Raw genomic sequence first — 24,449 nt, 5'->3', positions numbered from 1 at the left:
TTACAACACCTTATAGTTGAAAAGTGCCAAGTTATGAAGATTGCAGATGGTTTGAGAGGTCAAAGCAGCTCTGATGCCAAAGTGGTTCAGTATATTGGTGAAGAGGTGATGAGGAAGGTAGTCCAGATATTCAAATTTGCCAGTGAGCTTCCTTCCTCCAAAAACTAAACAAAACTTCTTGAGGTTTCCAGGAATTGGCTGCTGCTGTCTGGGGATGCATCTGGTGTAGATCTTTCCTTACTTTCCTTATAAGGGGATGACACTGCCAGTTTGCACTGGTGGGTGATTTGGGTTAACCAGTTTTTAAGGAAAAGTCTAGAGCACTGGACCATTACCCCTTGTCTGTGCCTTGAAAAGGCATCATGTTAAAAAACATGCTAGCTACCATGATCTTAAACACAATTCTGTCCTTAGGGTAGACAAGGACAATCACATTTAAAAATGTGTTAGTAGGGCATGGTTAACCCTACTGTTGATTTACAATACAGTGGTCCAGAGTGTGTGATCATGGCTCCTGGGCCTGGCCTCTATACAGCCTTTTATTATCTCACAGCTAAAGGAGCTCATACCTTTATCTTGAGTGGTAGATGTAATAAGGGTGAGCTAGTAAGAGACTGGTCTGTATTCTCTGGCTTCAGTCACAGGGCATGGGATTACAAAAAGTTATACCCCATCACATGGGAGGGGTCAACATCCATTGACTCAACCAGCTGCTGTTAAAATAGAGGCTTGTGGTGCTGAAGGTTCTCGGTTCAGTCCCTACTGATGGCCATGGTGTCCGTACGCCATATGGCCATTGTTTGTTAGAGACTCAAGGAACCAGCTCCAGCCCGGCTGTAAAAAGATGCACTTTCAATACAGAGCTGGGCCTAAAGTCACACATTCAGCATCCCTGCATCCCCATGGTACCCATTGGTTCGTCAATGTGCTGGATGGGGTTCGGATTAGGAGTAGCAGGGAGTGCTGGTGGAGAGAACAGGCCAGAGGAAGAGACAATAGACTGGAGAAACTGTCTTCTGTTTCCAAAGAAATCTTGCACTTCCTCTAAAGGTATGTGAGATCAACACTGCTCCATTGAGGTCAGCAGAATTTCAGAAGGCTTGATAATTGCCCAAGGTTTCTCTAGTTGCCACATTACCAGTGTACGTATTAGTCTTTGTCTCTCTCTTAAATATGAATTCATGTCTTGTTATTTTACTTTTTTGCCGTGGGCTTGGGGCAACAAGGAAAGAGAGAGCTGCAAATCTCGCCTCTGGGCTACTGAATCAAATCCCAACTTTCCCATCAAGCTTTACTTTTGGAAAATCATGATTTTGACTGGGTTGAAATTGTATAGTGTTGCACGCTATAATGTTGCCCTTGCTAAACTTTCCCCTTTCTAGTCTTTTTGAAATCTAATCTGAAGCCCTGTGAACTCAGGGGAAGTCAGCCCATTGTCTTCTGTGAGCTTTGGATCTGACCCTTAGTCTAAAATGGTTCTGCCCCAAATGCTTCCTAAAAATAACAGGATGGTTAAAGGACAGCACTGGGAGTCAGCAGATGTGGGTTCTGTTCCTCGATCAGCCATAGGTTCACTGCATGACCTTGGCCAAATCACTTCATCTCTCTGTCTCAGATCACCTAGCTATAAAATAAGGATAATATTTAACAGACCTACCTCAAGGGGGTGCTGTGAGACTTATAATGTTAACATTTGTAAAGTGCTTTCAAACCTTTAGCTGGAAGGTGCTAGAGAAATACAAATTAGGTATTATTATTTGACTCTAATATTTGCCCAGACTCTATTTTGATCATTGAGAAGTGTTCAGCACAGGAGAGGGGAGACCTCCAATATGCCATAGACAAGGATTTGTTGGACTTTTCATATAAATATAATGTTCTTATTGGCAAAAAGAAAAGGAGTACTTGTGGCACCTTAGAGACTAACCAATTTATTTGAGCATGAGCTTTCGTGAGCTACAGCTCACTTCACCAACACTGATTCCTAAACTGCTTTTCTCTTTGCAATCATGGCCTCAGGCTGTAGGTGTGGATTTGTGGGCACCTCTGTGATTATCCAAACTTTATTTATTGCAAAGAAGCTAATAGTTCAAACAACCCTTTGTTTATAGATCAGACATTTCTCTTACAAGGGCAATGGATTTCAGGTCTTTGGACCAGATCCTCAAAGGTATTTAGGCACCTAACTCCTATTCAGTGGAAGCCTTTGTGTCCGTTACCCTTCCTTCCCTGAGAACTGGGCCTTCTATTTTACGGTTCAAGCAGTCACCTGGGACACCAAATATGCAAGGCAGTGCAGCACACTCTTTTTCGTAATGATACTGATCACATGCCCACATCCGGGACCCAGTGCCTAAAAAGCTGGACCAATACACACACTATTGGACTCAGCAGCCCCACGTAAAATTTCAGGGTGAGTAGAGGGTGCACAGCAACGCTACACAACCAGAAACCCAGATATATTTCTTTACAGATTGATTGGAAAGATATAGATCTGATTTTAACCAGTCTCATAAATCTATAACCACAGCTCGCAGTATCTGGCATTCTTATGGAAGAGGCCAAGGACTGAATAGGCCTTGAGGACTCAGCTACCTTCTCACCAGCTAGAGCTGGTCTCACCAGCTCAGAGTTGAGCCACAAAGGCAGGACAGAATGCAGTGAGCTCGCACTGCACATGCTGCACCTGTACTGTAGACAAAGGACTTTATTCTCCAGGGTTGCCAAGCCCCAATACCTTTCACTGACACTACATTCACACCAATCACGGGAAAGACATCATTAGAATATCAGGGTTGGAAGAGACCTCACGAGATCATCTAGTTCAACCCCCTGCTCAAAGCAGGACCAATCCCAACTAAATCATCCCAGCCAGGGCTTTGTCAAGCCGGGCCTTAAAAACCTCTAAGGATGGAGATTCCACCACCTCCCTGGGTAACCCATTCCAGTGCTTCACCACCCTCCTCGTGAAATAGTTTTTCCTAATATTCAACCTAGACCTTCCCGACTGCAACTTGAGACCATTGCTCCTTGTTCTGTCATCTGCACCACTAAGAACAGCCGAGCTCCATCCTCTTTGGAACCCCCCCTTCAGGTAGTTGAAGACTGCTGTCAAATCCCCCCATACTCTTCTAAATAAGACCAGTTCCCTCAGCCTCGCCTCATAAGTCATTTGCCCCAGCCCCCTAATCATTTTCATTGCCCTCCGCTGGACTCTCTCCAATTTGTCCACATCCTTTCTGTAGTGGGGGGCCCAAAACTGGACACAGTACTCCAGATGTGGCCTCACCAGTGCTGAATAGAGGGGAATAATCACTTCCCTCGATTTGCTGGCCATGCTCCTACTAATACAGCCCAATATGCTGTTAGCCTTCTTGGCAACTGTGGCACACTGTTGACTCATATCCAGCTTCTCGTCCACTGTAATCCCCAGGTCCTTTTATGCAGCACTGCTGCTTAGCCAGTCGGTCCCCAGCCTGTTGCAGGACTCTGCACTTGTCCTTGTTGAACCTCATCAGATTTCTTTTGGCTGAATCCTCCAATTTGTCTCCATCACTCTGGACCCTATCCCTAGCCTCCAGCTATCTACCTCTCCCCCCAGCTTAGTGTCATCTGCGAACTTGCTGAGGGTGCAATCCATCCCATCATCCCGATCATTAATGAAGATGTTGAACAAAACTGGCCCCAGGACCGACCCCTGGGGCACTCCACTTGATACCAGCGGCCAACTAGACATCAAGCTGTTGATCACTACCTGTTGAGCCCAACAATCTAGCCAGCTTTCTATCCACCTTATAGTCCCTTCATCCAATCCATACTACTTTAACTTGCTGGCAAGAATATACGGTCAAGGTATATTCTGTCCACCACTTTCCCCATATCACAGCGCCGGTTCCATTCATTCAGCAGGGAGTAGCTTTATTGATCCTATCCCCATTTTTCTCTCCTTTTGTTCTTTCCCCATGTCTAGTCCCTTCCCCTTTGTTACTGTAATTGCACAGTTTTGAGTATAGTTGTAATTCAATTTAAATATTAATCTATTTGAGCGTTAGATCCTATCCACTAGGGACTGTTTGAGTTGCATTGCGAAAGGGCAGCTGGAGCCAGCGTTCCTTTCGGGCCTGGTCTTGCAAAGTGCTGAGCAGCTTCTGAGAGGTGCTGAGCCCTTCAGCTGCCATGAGAGAGACTTACGATGACGAGCCTGCCATAGGAGTTGGGTCCAGTGGTGGTGTAGCCGTGTCGGTCCCAGGATATATGAGAGAGAAGTGGGTGAGGTATATCTCTTATTGGACCAACTTCTGCTGGTGAGAGTGACAAGTGCTGGAGCGTACACAGGGCTCTTCTTCAGGTCAGCTGCTCAGGAGGCACTCAGTTTTGCAGGATCTGGCGCTTAGGGCCTGATTTTCAGAGGTGCTGAGCATCCTGCAGCTCTCACTGAAGACAAACAGAGCTGAGTGACCGGTGCTTTGCAGGATCAGGCCCTTATTTTTAAGCCTTTCCCTTTGGTGCTGAAAGATTTTTTTACACGTGTGGTGCTTAGATGCTGCTTTCCTAGCTTTTTTTTTTTTTTTCCCCTGAAGTGATGAATAACAGCAGGGAACTCCCTGTGTTCAGATCATGGGCAGAGCCAGCTCCATTTTCCTGTGTGCTGCTCAAACCTCCCTGCCTTGTCTGTCACGTAGTGGACTCCTAGCTCACGTGTTTCCCCGGCGGGGGCCCTTGCAGAAATGGTGTGAAGTCCCTTTAAGGAGCAGGCTTGCCCAGAGCAAGCCATGACTAGACAGATTATCCTGTCCGGGGTGACTGAGCTCCGCCTCCCGCTCCCACCCCCTGCAAGATCAGGCGGTTTGTGTAATCCCTGGAGCTCCGCCTCCCTCCACGTTGCTTTTCTTGATTTAGTGTGCAAGATTAAACGCCGCAGAAGATGTTGCCGGGCCTCCTCGTTGCTCACCACACCCTCCTCCTTCAGTCACCTCCCCCCCCCCGGCCAGCAAGATCTGTCTTCTCCTTTGTTAATCATCAAAATGCAGAGGCGAGAGATCCACACGCAAAATGAATAAGGAGCGTGGGAGACTGCATCGGTTTCTGTGCACCTTACTGTCTCAGGGGTCGGGAATCATGCCCAGCACCGTGTGTAGGGGGGGAAGGACTTCAATATCTGGGCGCCCCTCAAACCAAAGGCATCACATTGACGCCGGCACTGCGGCGTGCATCGATGTTTGATCACCTCCGATCAAATGCATCCTCCCGCCCAAGGATCATAAACCCTGCTCTGTAGTGTGAGGTGCCTGCCTCTTTACTTGGATTTCCGATCCCCTACAATAAAAGGGACCCGGCCCCAAGGTTAATACACCTTGCACCGTACCTTTCCCTGGATCCATTTATAACCAAATTGAATCCACCCAGCTGAGCTGAACCCCTTCCTTCCCCCAAAATAAGACGCCCTGCGGTGTACCGGAAAATGCACCAATGTCTTATTACCTAAGATCGAAAGGACTCCCCCGCGGTAATGCTTCCGGTATCAGCCAAAATCAAGCGTACTAAGCACATCCCCCCAAACTACGGTGTCCTGTACTAGGCAGGCTCTTGTAAAGCCCCGAATTTTTAGGGGCTTAGGATTGCATCAGCTTCTGAGCACCTGGTATCAGGTGCGGCCAGGAGACCGTGGCAGGAGTCTGCCCTGTACTTTGTCTGCCGGATGCCCTTGATTGGAGGCAATTCATTTTTCTCACGAATGAATGCAATGCGCCAATTGGATGCAGAGACCTACCCTCCTGGAAATATGCAGGGTTTTCTGTTGCCTGCAGTTTTCTGACCCTTGATAAAACGTTTCACTGGTTCATTGTGTTCATTTTAGGATTTTTGTTTTCTGACCCCCATTGCAGGTGGTTTTATTCGTCCATCCCTCTTCCCCCCCCCCCCCGGTTATACTCCATGATTTTGCGCATCTCTGTACCAGGAGCGTGGGAAGGAAAAACCCTCTCCCAGTGGCACACTGACGGAGGAGCAGCCATCAGGGTTCACCGGGGGTAATGTGCCCTCCTCCTTCTCCAGTGCACTGTTCATGGCTTCTGGGGAAACTCCAAGGGTGGCTGGCCCTTTAAAGAAGACGCCGTCGGAGGCAGACGGAGCAGGGTGCCCATGTGGAGTTGCTCCATGCCTTGTTGTTTTCCAAGCGGATTGGCTCAGGACAGGATGACATATTTTAATAGGATGCAAACGCACTGCGGGGGGAGGACCAGGTGGAAAACCCGGCTACAGGATTATCCCTCCTCCTGCATCCCACAGAAAACTAACTTCCCTCCCTCATTCCCTTGCAATTAGACCTTATTAGACATCATTTAATACAAAATAATAATACACTGGGATCACAGGGCTGTCTCTTCCTCTCTCTCACTCTGGGCAAAGCTTATCTGAAAGCAAGAGGCGTCCTTGCTCCCCAGGAATGAACAAAGTAAAAGGAACTGACACAGTGCAACTGAAAACAAGGCTGATGTCTTTGTAAAAAATAAATGCTGCAGAGTTTGTTTTTTCCTCAGCAGAAACACCTAAAGTAGCCTTAATCTGCATTTGTGCACAGTTGTGTACAAATGACACTTACCAGCCTGTGCTGCAAGGAGCAATCCTGTGGTGGCAACAAGGGGTCAACTAAATGATGGAAGAGGCCTTTTCCATTGCTATTTGTATACATAGTTTATTTAGCTTGTCCTGTATTATGCGTGGAACCTCATTTGTATTCAGTAATATATACAGGCCTATATCAATATTTGTGATAACATTTTGTTTTGTTTCCATTTCCTTGTAAAATCCCATAATAAGTTAAATATTTGAAAAGTACATACTGATACGATGATACAGTACCCTTTCCCTTTCTAGGGACCTGGTTCTGCAAACTGATAGGTGGGTCCCTGTCCTGGCCTAGGCCATCTTGCAGAATCAGTAACTGCAACGTTGTCATGTTTATCTGTTTTTATTAAAGATCTGTCATTTATATTGAGTTGTCTGGAGAGTTAATAGAGGTATTTCCAAATAATTCATGACATCTGCAGAAAAATCAGAGTTCCAAGGTCGGTGTGTGTTAATAAAATACCAGGTGACTGTTTAATTTGCGTAAGCTATTTAGGGCCTGGTTTTCAGTAGCGCTGAGCACCCGAAAGTCTAGATGAAGTCCACGCAAGCTGGAGGTACTCAACACCTCTGAAAAATCAGGTCCCAATAAATAATAATAATGACAGGCTAATTCGACTGGAAATGACGTGTGAGCAACAACACTGAAGTAGCAGTGGGTTGGGAAAGAGAACAGAAAGCAAAATGACCTAATTTTTTCCACCTATAATTATTATAATTCCCTGAATGACCCTCCAAAATCAGACCAAACCTGTCTAATTTATGGGACAGAGTCTTTTTGGATTAAGCTGTAGATAGTTTAAAAACTATCTCAAACAAGTCCAAGTTACAATAAAGTTCCAGGAAGATATTTTCTATCTATGCCAGTCTGAATGGCAGATGACATTTTAAATGTCTCACTAAAATACACACTAGCAAAAATAAATCTGTCGAGAAAAGGAGACATTAAAAAAAACCCCAACATGGTTAAAACTGATCCCAAATAAGAGCTGTGGCAGATCTGCTCCCTCTGTGTAAAGAGGATTCACTCAAAACAGCAATGGTTAAACTCCACCCCTGCAAAATGGCATTGACGAGTTCCAGTCCAGTGACCTACAAAGATCCAGACTGGGTTTTGTCTGCAGCTGTCTGTATAGTAGCTGAGGGCAGTGTTAGTCCTTTTTTCTTGTTGTGTTTCTGTTACATACTCATCGCCATCTTGTTGCAAACCCTTTTCTTGTCTGGAAGATTCGCAGGGGATCGGGGCGGGGGGTGGTTTGATTAGGCATTTTTACTTGGGAGAAGAAAAGGAGAGGGAACCCCCGGCTTGTTTGTTTTTTTTAAAGTCTCCAGGATTTTGGATCCTCCACTGAAAGGCAACCCAAGAGATGAGCATTGAGACGCTTTTGGAAGCGGCCAGATTTCTGGAATGGCAAGCCCAGCAACAACAGAAAACACGTGGTAAGGGGGGGGACAGCATGTAAAATCGGAATTAGAGCTGTTTAAAGACACAGGACACCATTTTCCAAAAGCTGGAAAAAATATAGTCTTTATTTTTACAAGAAAGCAGCTTGATTTCCAGTCACCCGTCGCTGCACTGTGTGTTACTGACTGTGTCTTAGGCGGGTGGAGGGTACACCGCTTTCAAAGCTGATTTTGTAAGAAAAAAGCATGGTTTCCAGTACATGATGTTCTGAATTAAAATAAATGTAAGGGATGATTGCAAAGGGGCTTGGAGTTAAATCGGTCTCCCTTTAGCCTTTCCCGTCGCCTCTGAAGCAGGCAGTCTTAATTTTTGTTGGAGCTGAGCATTTAGTAGCGATGTGCTGACACATGCCTGTAGGCGATCGGAAAGCCCTCTTTTTCGGTAGATTAACGCTGTCTCCCTTTTTCTCTCTCATTCATCCATATGTGTGTACAATGTAGAGACTCTTATTCTTTGAATGGGAGTCTGCAAAATGCACTTTTTTTTCTTTGCTGAAAGGGTGAAAACGATCATGTTCAAAAAGTCAGAGCAATCGAAGCCTGGGTTTTTTTGTTTTTTTTTTTTTGGTTCAAAACCTAAAGTGTTTAAATCATTATTATAGTGTGTCTGGGCTGGTGGGTTGAGAGGGGGTAGTTATGCGCCAAGATGACCCCCTCCCCTCCCCGCCTGTCTTCACAGAACCTGCCTGCGATTTGCTTTGCGGTTGAATTCTTACAGTGGTTATTAATGTATGTAACGTGTATAGTTTTTTTTTTCCTTGTGGGGAAAATCTCCTCCTGTATTTCAGATCTTAGGGCGGTGGCAGTACTCCAGCAGAGCTGAGTGAGGGGAGGCTGCTTTTGCATAATGAAATGACATAGAGTGTCATATGATACACTCCACTGTTCCGCCTCTCTCCTTTTTTGTATGTTCTGCCTTCCTGGAAATGTGCAGAGGGGAACCTTGGGTTGGTTCCCCCCTCCCCAAGCCAGTGGTGTGATGGGGGTGGGTGGGGAGATCCGTGCTCTCGTGCGACCTTGATTCCGTCTGTGGGGAAGGATCTGGGCCAAGGCAAAGGCAGGGCTGTAGCTTTCCTCTCCCATTTGGAATGTAGCGTGTTGCTGCGTTCCAAACTAGTTAGTTCCATGGGGGGAGGATGACGTGTCAAGCCCCGCCCTCTACCACGTGCGCCGGGGACACTCCCTCTGGGGCTTCTGCTGGGTTGCTTCACAGCTGCACTTTCATTCTTACAACAGAGCGTGTGGTTGGTTGGGGGAAGGGCTTCTACCAGTCGGAGCTGGGGAGATCAGAAGTGCAGGGGGTTAAAGAATATTTCCCCGCGCCTCCCCCCCCCCCCCCCCACTGATCATCTGCTAATTAATGTTGGTGCAAGGCTTTGAAAATGTAAAGTGCAAAATATGTCTATCAGTGCATCTTCTGATGCAGGAAGAACCAGTCCTCACCCCAAGGGGTTTATAGTCTAAACTGGATAAAAATAGGGCAGCAAGGACTATACTTCGGTATTTTCCCTCCAGCTCATCTCTCTCAGCCCCCCCCCCCCACCATGTGATCTTCATCCTGCAGATAACAACGTGTGTATATGTTTTGATTATTTAATTTCTTATATTGTGGTGGCATCCATTGTGCTAGGCATGCCGAATACACACAAAGGCAGACCCGGTCCCTAAGTGCATCAATCTGATCTAGCAATTCCCACTTGCTTGCAGGGAGGCTCCTTTCAGTGTTTTAGATCAATTTTAATGATAGTTTTTAAATCGTCTTCCTGTGGCTGATGACGATTTTGTGTGTGTACATGTACAACTCTTCCTTTGTGGGGATATTTTTGGCTGAATGGGTGCGGAAATCTCATTCTAATTGAACTTCAGACCTGGGCCTACATCATGATGAGCATAGTCAAAACTGAACTCAGGGCCTTTACTGGCATTCATGATAGTGGGTGCAGGAGGGTATGGGCAGGGTGAGACCTCCTGTATGAGGTAGTATAGGGTAGGGTAGGGCAGCTCCACTTCCGACCTGTCATTTTTAATCACATGGTAGGATAGTTGTAGATGCAGATGGTGCTTGATGCTTGGCAAGAATGCCACCTTTCCTGATGGATCTCTGTACTCGTCATTGACCTTAACCCAGATATAATTCACTTCCTGTATAACAATGTGTGTAACCTTTTCAAAAGGAGAAGATCAAGTGTGTGTGTGTTGTTAGATTAGCAATGTATTAATACAATTAGTGGCTTTCAGTTAATTATTCTCAAGCCAAGCTTCTTGAACATATTGCAGTAGAATTTTGGGATTCCCCTTTTTATTTATTCATTTTATGTGCATGTTCTCAAGGCTGCTGGAGCTCTAATGCAGCATTAGCTCAGTGACACTACTGTACCTGCTGCAAAAGCAAGAAGGAACAGTTCTCTTTGTGTGTCATTGCTGTGGGATGGAGCCGAAAATCTATTGTTTCACTGATGAGTCATGCAGGACATAGTGGATGTTGTGAAGAAAGGCAGCTTGGAGACATGAAAGGGCAGACAGCTTTCTGGTTAACTAAGAAAGGAAAATAGTCACTGTGGGCTTGTGGGCTAACATATCTTCTCCTCCCTGAGCAAGTGCTAACGTCATTGCTGAGGCCGGGAGTTGTACCTGCATCCTGGAGCAGTACAGCTTTAGGGTGAATTAAAAAATCCATGTGTACATTTAAGTCAGTGATGGTTTACAGTCTCCATATTCAGACTTGCTCACTGGTTAGTTAGTGTTAATATTCTTAGCTGCACGCCAAATGCACTCTAGAAATAGAGGAGATTAAATATGTGAGACGTGGTGTCAGGCTGTGCCATTCATTGCGCAGACCACCTCTCGAGAAGATGGTTATTTTTTCAGGCACCCAGAAATGTGGGAGGCCAGTCTCAGAACAAGTAGAGGAATGGCCCCAGCTGTGGCTGGCAAAGTGAGTTCAGCATGACGCAACAAGTGAGGGTCACAAACACCCACAAGCAGGTGGCAGCGGCATGAGAGAGAAGGCACAAGGATGGCTCGGGTCAGCCAGGCTTGTGCACAGCTTGCTAGCTGCAGGGGACTTTTGTTAAAAATAGGCTTCCTGGCAGAACTGAGTTTGAGGAGGGGCTAGAGCAGGGTGAGGTGGCAAACCAAGCACAAAGGAAAAAGACGCCAAGGTGTTTTCTTGAGTTTGTAGACCCTTCCATGCAAGGATTGTCTCTTTTTTCCCCCTGCTTGTACAGCACTCAGCACAATGGCCCCGATTCTGAGTGGGCTCTTTGGATGCTACCATATTAGAAATATTTACTACTAGTGCTCTGAGAGGAGGTCTCAATGCTGGCAAAGTAGAGAGGGTGTGTGGCAGGGAAGAGTCGATGTGAAAGGAGACCAGGTCAGAGAAATGGGTAGTAACTGTCTGGAGTACAGCCTCAAAGGAGACAGCAAGTTGTATGGACTTGATATATGGGGCAAAGAGGAAACAGTTGAGCAACTCAAAGGTGATGGAGTGACATAGGTGAAGCGATGGGCAAGAAAAAATATTTGGGGCAACTGCAAACGTGTGGGGCTGACACTGGAATCAGGAAGACCCCGGAATCAGTCTGCCAGTGCTGTTGGGGTTTGATATTGCTCTAGCAGGGACAGACTGGAATGTACTGGCCTTGTGGGAAAGCGAAGCAGGAAGCTGCTCGGGAGGCCCAGCTGTCCAGGGCAAACTCCAAACTCATAGACCATGTTGCTCTCCCTCTCCATTCCATTGCCGGAGAGGGAGAAAACTTTCTGCCATGACTCCTTATGCATCCACCCAGCCATGGAACTGGACGGGAAGAAATCACTGTTCTCAGAGTCCCCCCTGCTAGAGTTTCCTTTTTTTTTTTTTTTTTTTTTGGCGAGACTATCATGTTTCTAACATGGAACTGTTCATTTGACAGAGCTAGCAGGGTAAAGATCAGGGTGTCATTTGCTGTGCTGCTCTGGGGAAAGATCCAGACACCAGTAAATGCTTTAGAGCGTGGACTGTCATTTTCTGTGTATTTGTACAGCACTCGGCCCAATGGGCAAGCGACCTGTTGGCCTCCAGGCTCTTCCACAATATAAATGTTAAATGTAAAGGGGGAAGGAATTATTTTGGGGGAGGAGAAGATTAAAGTAAGGCTGGTTCTGGTTTTGGAGATCCCCGTAAATGGTAAGTGTGGCAGTGGAACTTTTCACTTCAGTATTTGTTACCCAGGGTTCCATACTGTCTGTGACTACCTACTGTACGGGGTACATCTCTTTGCTTCCCCTGTTCAATACAAGCCTTGTGCAATGTAAGAGCAAAGCGGCACGTTGATTTACTGGCGAGAAGACAGTGACTAGGGTACAGTATATGCTGTCTCAGGAAATCGACAGTTCAAACAGGAGACCTGAGTTCTGCACCTGGCTCTGTGACTTGTGCAGTATGAGTTTGGGCAAATGACTTTACTTCTCTGTGCTTCATGTGTGAAATGGGGCTATCAGTGCTGATATGCCTCCCAAGGGTGTAGTGAAGCGTAATTCACTAGTGTCTGTCAACTGCTTTGAGGTCCCTGGGCCGAGGGTGCTAAAGGGCAGAGAATTACAAAGTAGTATTAAAGCACTTGATCCTTCTTTGACCCAAATACATAACACCAACTTGGGACGAGAGATACCAAGGGGGACAAATATTAATACAGTGTAAAGCATGTAGCTTTCTCTTTGACACAAAATTACAAAGGCGCCACCCTCACCCCTGGTAGTGAGAATGGAAGAGGCCAATGGACAGCCTACTGGGCGAGGCCTTTGGTTCAAGCACAGGGTGCTGATGCATTCAGCCAGTCCAGAAATCCAGATTGGCTGAACACTCTAGAGTTCTTTATAGCAGGAAGTGGAAGAATATTCCAAGGAGGTAGCGTGGCCAGTTTGAATTCTATGTAGGGCAGTGCACCCACCTGCAGAGGCTCAGTGACCTCCACCCATCTGGGCAGGCATGAGGGTCGGACTGGTCTTGGCAGTGAGTCAGGGTTGAGGAGGAAAAGATCTGCTTGAAAACAGAGGAAGCTGTAAGATCCAGTGAAGAGATCAATGGTTCTTCTGTTGTTCGACTTGCTGGGAGATCAGGCTAGCAGCTTCTATCACCAGCTGGTGTGTAATTTTTTTTCTCTCCAGATTGACCCTCTTAGTGGATTGCAGCTTGAATGTTCTCAAACTTTGGGGATTACAGCAAGGAAGAACTACTGGGAAGGCTTCATTTGCTAAATAGTCATGAAATCACATTCTTAAGGGAGTCAGCTGATCTCTGCAGAAGTGTGAAGGAGATCTCTACCCCATATATTGCATTGAACAGTTGCTTAGGAGATCTCTGAAGCATCAAGAAAAGGCCAGTAGGATACCAGGCTTGATGGAATGAACTATGTGGTCTGAGTTGAGATGGCAAATCCTGTGTTTGTAGGACTGTCATGTCACTGTCAAATCCTGTGCATAAAAATTGTCAGTTTCACAGCAGAAACAGTACTAGCTCCTTAGCATCATGTCTCTTTGGTTTAATTGTGTATCTCAGAAAGCTGGTTTCCCCTGATCACACATGTGGCTTCCAAATGTTTTGTAAAGCTGGCTCAAGTATTTCCAGAATATTTCGTATCCTCAGAAGTTACACTGATGCCTTCGCTCTTGGCTGTTCTGCATTTTCTATCAGACATACGTGGCTTTTTGTTGCTCTTCCATCCTTTCAGATGTGAAGAAAAAACTTAACCAGGTAGGGGATTGTTTACCGTAACTGGTAACCTGGGTGTTCGACTCCTTCAGTTCTCTAACGACCCAGGTAAACTAGGACATTTACTGTGTTGGGGAATTGTGTTTATAACACAGTTTGGTCTTGCTTTCGTGGATGAGATAAAACCATGCCATTAGCCACATTAACATTCCTCAGCAAAACCAAACAGTTTCTAATCCAGTTGGGAAACTACCTTGTTGTTACCCAGTGCCCCAAAATGGTAAATATTTTTCTATACGTGGGCTGTAATGCCTTGTCTGCTGTTCAAACTGTGTTTAAAAATGGTTCTTACTAGAAAAGTGCTTGGGTGCTATGATATTTTAGTATGCCTCAGATACATGCTAACATGGTTTCAAATAGCAGCTTCAACAGGACCTAAATATGTTGTTAAGTGGTATACGACAGCACGGTGTAGGTTAGGTAGGGACCTCTGGAGTAAACGCCAGTGCGTACAGGATCTAAAAGTTGTACCATGATTAAAACAGGTGCCAAGTTTCTTTGCTAAAAGATGTGCCAGGGTCTGCAAAAGATGGCACAAGTGGGAAACTGCCATCTCCATTCAGGTTGGAGCACAGACTCTGTACCACGTAAGAATATAATTAAGGGATTGTGTTTTAGAGGTGGGAACTGTGCATGTATTTTCTCTTTAAATGGACATTGTCCAGCAGCCCTCCATGAGTTGCATACACACACACATGCTTCATAAAATAAAAATATCTGCTTCTTTACTAGCATTTATTTTTGTCTTGATCTTTGTTGTTGTAGTGTTGCTCTTAATTGCCAGTTGCATGCATGGATTGTTATTGTAGGGTTGCTCAAGATTGCCGCATGCCTAGTTTGCTGATGGGGAAGTTGAAACACAAAGAGGTGAATGGCCTAATTTTAGAAGTGCTGAGCTCCCCTGTTTCCGGTTGCAGGCACCCCCTGAAAATCAGCCTGTAAGTGACGCCCAAGAGCACACTGTAAGTTGCTGGCACACTAAGCACAGAACCCAGGTATCTTGATTTCACGGTCTCCCACTCTAACCACTAGCCTTACCACCTTCTTTGTCATTAGTCATGCTGCATGCAGCAGTTTGATTCTTTCCAGAGGTTAAACTCTGTGCTTCCCCAAAGAAGATGGTGGGGATTTTATTTTTTTCTTCCCTCAAAGGCTCCCAGTTCAATTGCACTGGAGCTTCACTGTGGTCAGAGAGGAGGTATGTGCCATAACGGGTGCATGGCAGGTGGACATAGTTCTGTTGATATAAACACTAGCTTGACTTTTATGAGTCTGCACAGGCCTGCTGAAACCACAGAATATATTGACAGCGGGCTGGTTTCAAGAAAATAATTGCCTCTCATATCCCTGACCTATCTTGTTACTTTACCATTTGACTAAATAGCTGTTGTGTTCGCTTTTTATTTTTTAAACTTTATGATGAATGCAAACCTAGTACAGCACGTTAACGTGTACAGCAAATCAGGACAGGTGATCTGATGAGCAAAAGAGTATCTCTGCATAGCTGGAATTTAAACCTTCTCTCAAGCTGGTGCTGTCTTCACAATTTGTTTGTGTTTGACACACTAAAAAGAAAGTATTTTGGATCATTGTCTAAGGAGATACGGTTGGTTAGTGGGCTGAGCAGTAAAGAAACCAGAAACTCCTGGCTTCTTCTCCTAGCTCTGCTGCTGTCTGCTTGTGTGGCCTTGGGGAAAGTCATTTAAATTCCATGGGTGATATCCTGACCCCGTGGAAGCAAATGCCATAATTCCCATTTGACTTCAATGGTGCCAGCTTTTCACCCAGCATGTTTGTTTCCCTATCTGTTAAATGGGGGTAATAGTATTTATCTACCTCACAGGGATACTGTGCTGATAAATATCCTACATTTTGGATGGCCCCTGAAGTACATGAAAAGTTACATATGTTCCTAGGGCCAGACTTTCCACTGGCATGAATCGGCGTAGCTTTGTTTAAGTCAGCGGATCTGAGCCTTAGTATTTTATACATGAGTGTTTGATGGATGCATATGCTGGGCTGCTATGAAAAACTCAGGGAAGGAAGGATACCATCTGCCTCCAACCCTCCCCCACACGTTTATAGCTTTTTCATAACACTTTGTTCATGGGGATCTATAAATGCTTCAAACTTACCATTCTGCATAGACTGAATCTTGCTGTTCAGGATTTTGGGATTCCCCAGAATGAATTGCATGTAAGTGCCTGCATAATTCCATCAGGAACATAGGAATTGTCTTACCAGATCAGACAAGGAGTCCACCTAGCCCAATATCCCGTATTAAACAGTAGTCAGTACTAGCAACTTCAGAAGAAGGTGTAAGAAATCTTGTGGTGGACAATTAGGAACCACCTGTCCATAGAGGAAGGTAATTCTTAACCTTTGGCAGAAGATGGTTCGTTTATGCCCTGAGGGATAAAGGTTTAGAGTTCTTTTGTTTTTTAAGGTGTTTTCATCCATATAATGTCTAATCTATATTATTTTTAATCTCACAAACTCTTGGCCTCAGTGATATCGTTTCAGTGAATTGCACAGGTTAAGTGTGTGTGTATGCAAATTATGAGGGACTCCTGGACAATGCCCATTTAAAGAGCAAAAGGCTTTCCTTTGATAAGTTTTCAACTTGTTGCTTTTCAGTTCTGTCGAGTGTCCACTTGTTTTTGTATAATAAAACAGAGTGAATAGGCGTTCCCAGTTTACTGTCTCTGGTCCATTTGTTAGTTTATGTACCTTTGACACATCCCCTGTGATTTCTCTGTCTAAAAGAAACAAGCCCACTCTCCCTTTGTACAGAAGCCTTTCCATTGCTCTCATATTTATCACCCATTTCTGAACCGCCTCTATTTCTACTCTCTCCTCTTGGGGTTAAGGAGAAGGAGCAGGGTTGAACAGAGCATTCAAGGACAGAGGTGTCAGGGGGTCATATAATGGAAAAATCTGTGACAGTCCCAGTCAAAGTGGGGCAGCTGTCTCTTCTAGTTCTTACCTATCCAGAGAGTGATCAACTCAGTTTGGCTTCTGAGTCCACACTCTCTTGCATTGACCATACTCCTCTGCTTGTTAGGAAAGCTGCTATAATTCTTCTGATGCTCTATTTTTATTTTTCCCTAATACAACATACAGGTCCCTACAAAACCAGGAATAACCTCTATGTGTTTCAGTGTTTGCATTAATCTGAGCACAATACTAGAATCTCTTGGCTTGCTACCCCTCCCCCCTTTCTGCTTCCTGAATCTTTCTCGTAAGACTAGCAGAATCTGATTTTAAAAAAGCAAAATGTTTATCTGAGGGCACCCGGTGAAAGCCTACAAAGTGGCAATAACCTCTTGGAAGGTGATGGATGGATGCGCCATGTGTTAGCGTAGTTGTGAGGTGCTCTGGATGGCACAGACTAAATCATGCTAGTAGCAGCTGTGTTTAAAGCTGCTAATGTGATTCCTGGTTTCCCTGGACTGTATGGGGAAGAAGTTTTGTGCATGTCTGAGAGTCCCGTTAGACCCATGTTATTGACTAACTAGAGGAGGCAATTTATTGAGCTTTGTCTGCACTAGGAAACTGTGTGGTTTCGTGGGTATGAAACCCACATCCCCTCTACCACTCCCAGCACCGTTCAAATAGGGTTGGAAAGTGTTGTCCAAAAGGGCCCATTTGAGTTTATCATCCATTACAGGATATCTAGGTTTTACCCCTTAGTTCATTCTTTCATCCAGCTATCCATCCAGTTTGTTAGAAATGCCTCTCTGGAACTCTAGGTAGCCTCTATAGTCTTTAAATACACCTGTGAGCATTCATATGGCTCAAGGTTCAGAAGTCTCTCCCATCACTACACAACTAAAATCATCTTTTGTCAACGGATTGCTACCCCATTCAAGCCACCCTTTGTGGAAACCTGGATATAGATAGGCCTTGCAGTTTTCCCCCAAAGTCGGTAGATCCAGGTTCTGACAGACCAAATGAGGAAAGAATTCTACAGGCCAGAACCTCCTCCTGAAAATATCCTGCTACTTACTAGCTATACAGCTTGAAGTGTTCAAACAGGTGTGTGCACTGTTCCGGGTTAGCCTTTTTCTCTGAAAAATAACACTGGCCTTGTTGGCCATGGAATCAGTGCCGGAAGCCCGCTTGCAACAATATGGCAGAATTTTAACTCTGATCTGGAGAGAGCTCTTGTCAGCGTGGCGGTAAGCAGACCACTTAGGCTCTTATCAAGTCAATTCCACGAGGAACAGGCAAGTTTTGAGCTTTCCTGAGCCGCTGATGGAAGATGCCACGGAGGTAAAGAGTTGCAGTGATGCTATTAATTGTGCCACAAGAGGACACGGCCCTGTTTTGCTAAGCAGATGCCTGGGCGCACCACCCAGTGTGATACCTGTTCCCTCTTTGATCCCGTTTATTAGAAATGACTGTGAAAAAACCCTTGCATGAAGATGAATATTGATGTTCTTGTGAACTAGGAGACAGCCTGGATGCTTGTTGCACCATGGGGAGCCCTTAATATCAAAGAAGCTGTGAAGGCCGGTGACTCCAATGCTTGGGTGCTGTCCTTTGATAAGTAGACGTCTTTACATTCTTAGCTGCTTCTCGTTTGCAAATATGAGAGTGGAAATTTCAAACGCACTCCATGTGCTCCCATTGACTTCAGTGGGAATAGAATTAGCCCAGTGCTAACTGCTTTTGAAAATCCCACTCTTGCAGCCTTTTGACCAGTAAGCTGTGGTGAACTGTACTTCTGTAACTGGAATCTAATAAACCTGGTATTGCATGCTCTGTACTTAGTGTTGCATAAAATAGTGCCAAACAAATATACCATTTAAAGAGACAGATGGTTAACACACAGTTCCAGCGCTGCCATGACTCAATGTGACTTTGAGTAAGTCACTTAACCAGCCTGTGGCTTACTGTCCAGAATCTCTAAAACTGAAATATTAATTCACCCACCTGCCAGAAGCATCATGAGGCTTAATTCATCTACATATCTGAGATCCTTGGCTGGAAGTTGCGAGAGACGTGCTAAGGATTTTTGTTATAACAAGAAGAAAAGGAGTACTTGTGGCACCTTAGAGACTAACCAATTTATTTGAGCATGAGCTTTCGTGAGCTACAGCTCACTTCATCAGATGTTTACCGTGGAAACTGCAGCAGACTTTATATACACACAGAGAATATGAAACAATACCTCCTCCCACCCCACTGTCCTGCTGGTAATAGCTTATCTAAACTGATCAACAGGTGGGCCATTTCCAGCACAAATCCAGGTTTTCTCACCCTCCACCCCCCACACAAATTCACTCTCCTGCAGGAGTATATGTGTATATAAAGTCTGCTGCAGTTTCCACGGTAAACATCTGATGAAGTGAGCTGTAGCTCACGAAAGCTCATGCTCAAATAAATTGGTTAGTCTCTAAGGTGCCACAAGTACTCCTTTTCTTTTTGCGAATACAGACTAACACGGCTGTTCCTCTGAAACCTGTTATAACAAGTAATTTTCTTATTTTCTTTTGAAATAAGTTTTATTAAAGTAAGCACAGATTTACAGTTAACATTTGACCTGCATATTTAAATAGTTTGTAGTTCCATTGGGTTTCTACAGGCTTTCTGATAGATCTCAAGCCATCCCAATTTGCAATTCACAGTCTCTCATGTGAGTGTTTGTTTAGAGAACATGGGACTGGATTCCATGAAAAGTCCCTTCTTGCTGCAGGGTCTTGCATGGAAGCCATTCAGCTGACAAATAGCTTCTTATAAGAATAAACTGGTTTTCTGGGTATTCCTTCAAAAAAAGCAGCTGATGCCCAATAGAAAAAAAACCTGAAAAAAACATCCTATTTAGAAACGACTAAGGGCCTATCATATGATGCAGTGCAGGCAGTAGTAAATCATGTGCCATTTGTGGTTGTTCTGTCTGCTGAAGCCATAGTTTTACATTTTCACATCTGGATTCTGTATACCGTTGTACCTTCCGCCGATTTCAGACGGTCAGACCCTTGGTGCGCTCCAGGGAAAGGGGCTCGGTTATTCTACAGCCTTACCCTTTGAAGGCCGGGGCATTAGTGCTTTTGTATAAATTGTGTCATGATGACTAACGGGGAAAAAATAAACCCTGATCTTTCCTTTGGCTTCTTTTTCCTCTGAGTGGTTTTTCTCTTGGCAAGTAGGCACTAACATGTAAATAACACAAAAAACACCCCACCCCACCCCAAAATGGGAGCGTAACAGACAAAGCTCTAGATCTGCTGCTTTGGGAAACTGCCAGCAGTGGAGACCTGATGGCACAAGGGCCTGAAGCAGATCATCAGAAGCCATTTTGAGAGAGAAAGGGCTGCAAATATAAGTGTACTTAAGGATGAGTTTTGAAGCCAGGTGTGATGTTGTAACTTGAGTTCCTTCCAACTGTGCCTGGCCAGGAACCTCACATGTTATCTGCGGGCCAGCGGCATCTCATTTGTCCAAGCCTCTTGTGTTAGACACCCCTGCTAAGCTTGAAGGGCATCTCTTTATTACCTGAAGACCAGCTTTGGCTCTGTTACTCTGGGGGTTCACATAACACCACTCTGAGGGTCTTATTTAGAAATCTCCCCTCCCAGGCTGGGGTAAGATCTCCCTAGGAGAGTCCTTGGGAGAATAAGGTTAAACGATTTTCCCTTCTACCTGTGTTGAATTGAGTTCCCACCCCATCCTTGGTTTTGAATTTAAGGGCCCTATATCCAGTCAGGAATGAGATTCTATGTCAGCTGACTGTGTGCATCCTAAAACCCTAGAAACTGAAGCTGGAAGTTTCGTAGCACTTTGTCTGATCTCTTTTGAGATGTCAAATCCTTTGAAGTGTTCTATTTTTTTCCCCACTCAGAAATGCATAGGGACAACTAGATCCAGCTCTTGACCAACTGGACTTGAATTAGGGTTTTAGGAGTAGATTGGTGATTGTGGTGAGGGGAGGTATGCCCTGCCCAGCAAGCTGTCCATCCCCCATAAAGTAAGGTAAAGTAGGTGTGCCCCTTCCTCTCACTTAGCAGCTTATAGGATCTTGCAGTCATTTCCTTCTCTGTTCATTTAGATTGGGTTATGAGTGTTGCTTAGTTTTCCGAGAGAGTTTCAAATAAGCATGTCATAGTGAAACCTCCAATAGCCTCTCTTAGTTGATGCTGCAGAATGCCTTTCTCCGTAAAGACTGATTTGATTTGCTTACACAGATATGCTCATATTTCTTCTGACTGGGGAAACAGGGACTCAAGCTTTTTGGCGGTAGTAGTGCCTGGTGACTAATCTTCTTCACCTGAATTGTAATAGCAAACAGTACTTCCGTAGAAAGTTAGAAAGGATGGCTTTGCGGGGTGGGCATCAGCTAGGCAGACCTATCCCTTCCTAGAACCACACTTTCAAATCCCAGCAGGTTTGACTTCATCCTTTAGAGCGTGGTAGTGTCCGAGCACAGGACTGGGAGCCAGGATCTCTGCTGCCGACTCCCTCCATGGCTTTGGGCAAATGGCTTATCGTTGGCTGCCTTTCCCACAGCTGAAGCGTCACTGACTCCCACTTCGAAATCCTCTGGGGTTCAGCTGCTGCGGTGGAAAATAGCTGCTTCCTGGCTCTGTCCCTTCCTGTTCCCCAGAAATACACCGCAGGGCTTCAGCAAAAGGGTTTCTGCAGGGCTCCAGGGTGGGAGATGATATCATGGATTGATAATAAATCAAAGCCCTGTCTCTTCTGGACTGACATTAAAGATACCAGGGTACATTCATAAGAGTGGTAATTTGTCTCAGGTCCTTTTTGCCAGTATTTCAGCTTTCTACCACTTTCGCAGACAGTGTCACACCTTAGAGGTGAATGCATTTCAGTGGCAATTTGCATACAAACAACTAGTGAAACATGGATGTCCCGGATGACTGGAAAAAGGCTAATGTAGTGCCAATCTTTAAAAAAGGGAAGAAGGAGGATCCTGGGAACTACAGGCCAGTCAGCCTCACCTCAGTCCCTGGAAAAATCATGGAGCAGGTCCTCAAAGAATCAATCCTGAAGCACTTGCATGAGAGGAAAGTGATCAGGAACAGCCAGCATGGATTCACCAAGGGAAGGTCATGCCTGACTAATCTAATAGCCTTTTATGATGAGATTACTGGTTCTGTGGATGAAGGGAAAGCAGTGGATGTATTGTTTCTTGACTTTAGCAAAGCTTTTGACATGGTCTCCCACAGTATTCTTGTCAGCAAGTTAAGGAAGTATGGGCTGGATGAATGCACTATAAGGTGGGTAGAAAGCTGGCTAGATTGTCGGGCTCAACGGGTAGTGATCAGTGGCTCCATGTCTAGTTGGCAGCCGGTATCAAGTGGAGTGCCCCAAGGGTCGGTCCTGGGGCCGGTTTTGTTCAATATCTTCATAAATGATCTGGAGGATGGTGTGGATTGCACTCTCAGCAAATTTGCGGATGATACTAAACTGGGAGGAGTGGTAGATACGCTGGAGGGGAGGGATAGGATACAGAAGGACCTAGACAAATTGGAGGATTGGGCCAAAAGAAATCTGATGAGGTTCAATAAGGATAAGTGCAGGGTCCTGCACTTAGGATGGAAGAATCCAATGCACCGCTACAGACTAGGGACCGAATGGCTAGGCAGCAGTTCTGCGGAAAAGGACCTAGGGGTGACAGTGGACGAGAAGCTGGATATGAGTCAGCAGTGTGCCCTTGTTGCCAAGAAGGCCAATGGCATTTTGGGATGTATAAGTAGGGGCATAGCGAGCAGATCGAGGGACGTGATCGTTCCCCTCTATTCGACATTGGTGAGGCCTCATCTGGAGTACTGTGTCCAGTTTTGGGCCCCAGACTTCAAGAAGGATGTGGATAAATTGGAGAGAGTCCAGCGAAGGGCAACAAAAATGATTAGGGGTCTAGAACACATGACTTATGAGGAGAGGCTGAGGGAGCTGGGATTGTTTAGCCTGCAGAAGAGAAGAATGAGGGGGGATTTGATAGCTGCTTTCAACTACCTGAAAGGGGGTTCCAAAGAGGATGGCTCTAGACTGTTCTCAATGGTAGCAGATGACAGAACGAGGAGTAATGGTCTCAAGTTGCAGTGGGGGAGGTTTAGATTGGATATTAGGAAAAACTTTTTCACTAGGAAGGTGGTGAAACACTGGAATGCGTTACCTAGGGAGGTGGTAGAATCTCCTTCCTTAGAGGTTTTTAAGGTCAGGCTTGACAAAGCCCTGGCTGGGATGATTTAACTGGGAATTGGTCCTGCTTCGAGCAGGGGGTTGGACTAGATGACCTTCTGGGGTCCCTTCCAACCCTGATATTCTGTGATTCTATGATTCTATGTTACCATCCTTTGTGATGAAAGACCATCTTGGAAATACTGAGATATTGATTGTGATTTATTTTCACTTGAATAATACATATGTGGATAATACATAATAATAATATGTGGAATGAGAACAGAGCATCTTGCTAGCAGCCTGGAATTTGAGTGAAGTACTTGGATCAGCAACAGTTGGGGAAACAATGATGGGGAAGAAACGGCTGGTACTTTTCCTGTGGGCACATTTTTGCTGTGTTAATGAAGGCCCAGCCCAACACTGGAGATATCTGTCAAACCACATCATACTAGAAATATGTTGATAAGGGTTCGGAGAAGAGCCATGAGAATGATTAAAGGATTAGAAAATATTCCTTAGAGTGGTAGACTCAGGGAGCTCAATCTAGTTAGCTACAAAGAGAAGGTTAAGGGGTGACTTGATCACAGTCTCTAAGTACCTGCATGGGGATCAGATATTTGATAATGGGCTCTTCAGTCTAGCAGAAAAGGTAGAACATGATGAAATATCTAGAAGTTGAAGGTAGACAAATTCAAACTGGAAATAGGAAATAAGGCATACATTTTTAACAGTGAGAGTAATTAACCATTGGAACAATTTACCAAGGTTGTGGTATATTCTCCATCACTAACAATTTTTAAATCAAGAGTGGTTATTTTTCTAAAATGTGTGCTCTAGAAATTACTGGGGGAAGTTTATGGCTTGTATTATACTGGAGGTCAGTCTAGATCACAATGGTTCCTTCTGGTCTTGGAATCTGTGACTCTATGACTACAGAGACAAAGAATAGACGATAGAAAGCAGATGGGGGGGGAAGGCGTTTGCATCTCTTACAGAGGAAGGAGTGAAGAGTGCGAGCCCCAGAGCCAGGAGAGTATAACCCCTGGCATTCAAGGTGTGCCTAAAGCGAGGCAGATGCCAAGTGCAGCTGGTCAGCACTCACCCTCCTGCTATGCATGTGGCGGACGAGCTAGTGCCGAGTGCATGTGTGCTGTGTGGAGAATGTAGTTTGTGAGGATTGTGCCTGTATGTCATAATTCTGCATAAAAATGGTCACGGGTGAAAGGCCCATAGGAAAGTTTAAAGGGAAATTGAACCATAAGGTGTGTAGTTTTATCCCCATGTGTCTTGCTCCTGTCCTTTGCTTCTTGAAAGGTCTCTTCCATTCGAACCAGTGCCTCCAGCCAAGACCAGATTTAGTATTTTGCTCTGATATAATGAAGGATTTTTTTTTTGAGACAGCATCCTCCTCAATCTCTCATTGCTCAGAAATTCCCCCCACCTCCTCCCCCTCCCA

General features: G+C 45.1%; 1 protein-coding gene across 1 annotated transcript in view; it reads left to right on the top strand.

Moving 5' to 3' along the window:
* The first annotated feature begins 7,782 nt into the window (after nt 1-7,782).
* MNT (MAX network transcriptional repressor) overlaps nt 7,783-24,449 on the top strand; it is a 69,077-nt gene continuing 52,410 nt past the window's right edge. The window contains exon 1 of the mRNA XM_048823792.2: nt 7,783-8,067. Coding sequence (XP_048679749.2) covers nt 7,995-8,067 — 73 coding nt within the window. The 5' untranslated portion in view covers nt 7,783-7,994. The remainder of the gene's footprint in view (nt 8,068-24,449) is intronic.

The sequence above is a fragment of the Caretta caretta genome, chromosome 17, assembly GCF_965140235.1.
Source record: "Caretta caretta isolate rCarCar2 chromosome 17, rCarCar1.hap1, whole genome shotgun sequence".
NCBI lineage: Eukaryota > Metazoa > Chordata > Testudines > Cheloniidae > Caretta > Caretta caretta.
Note: the sequence above shows the minus strand (reverse complement) of the source record. Positions and strands in the feature narration are given on the sequence as shown.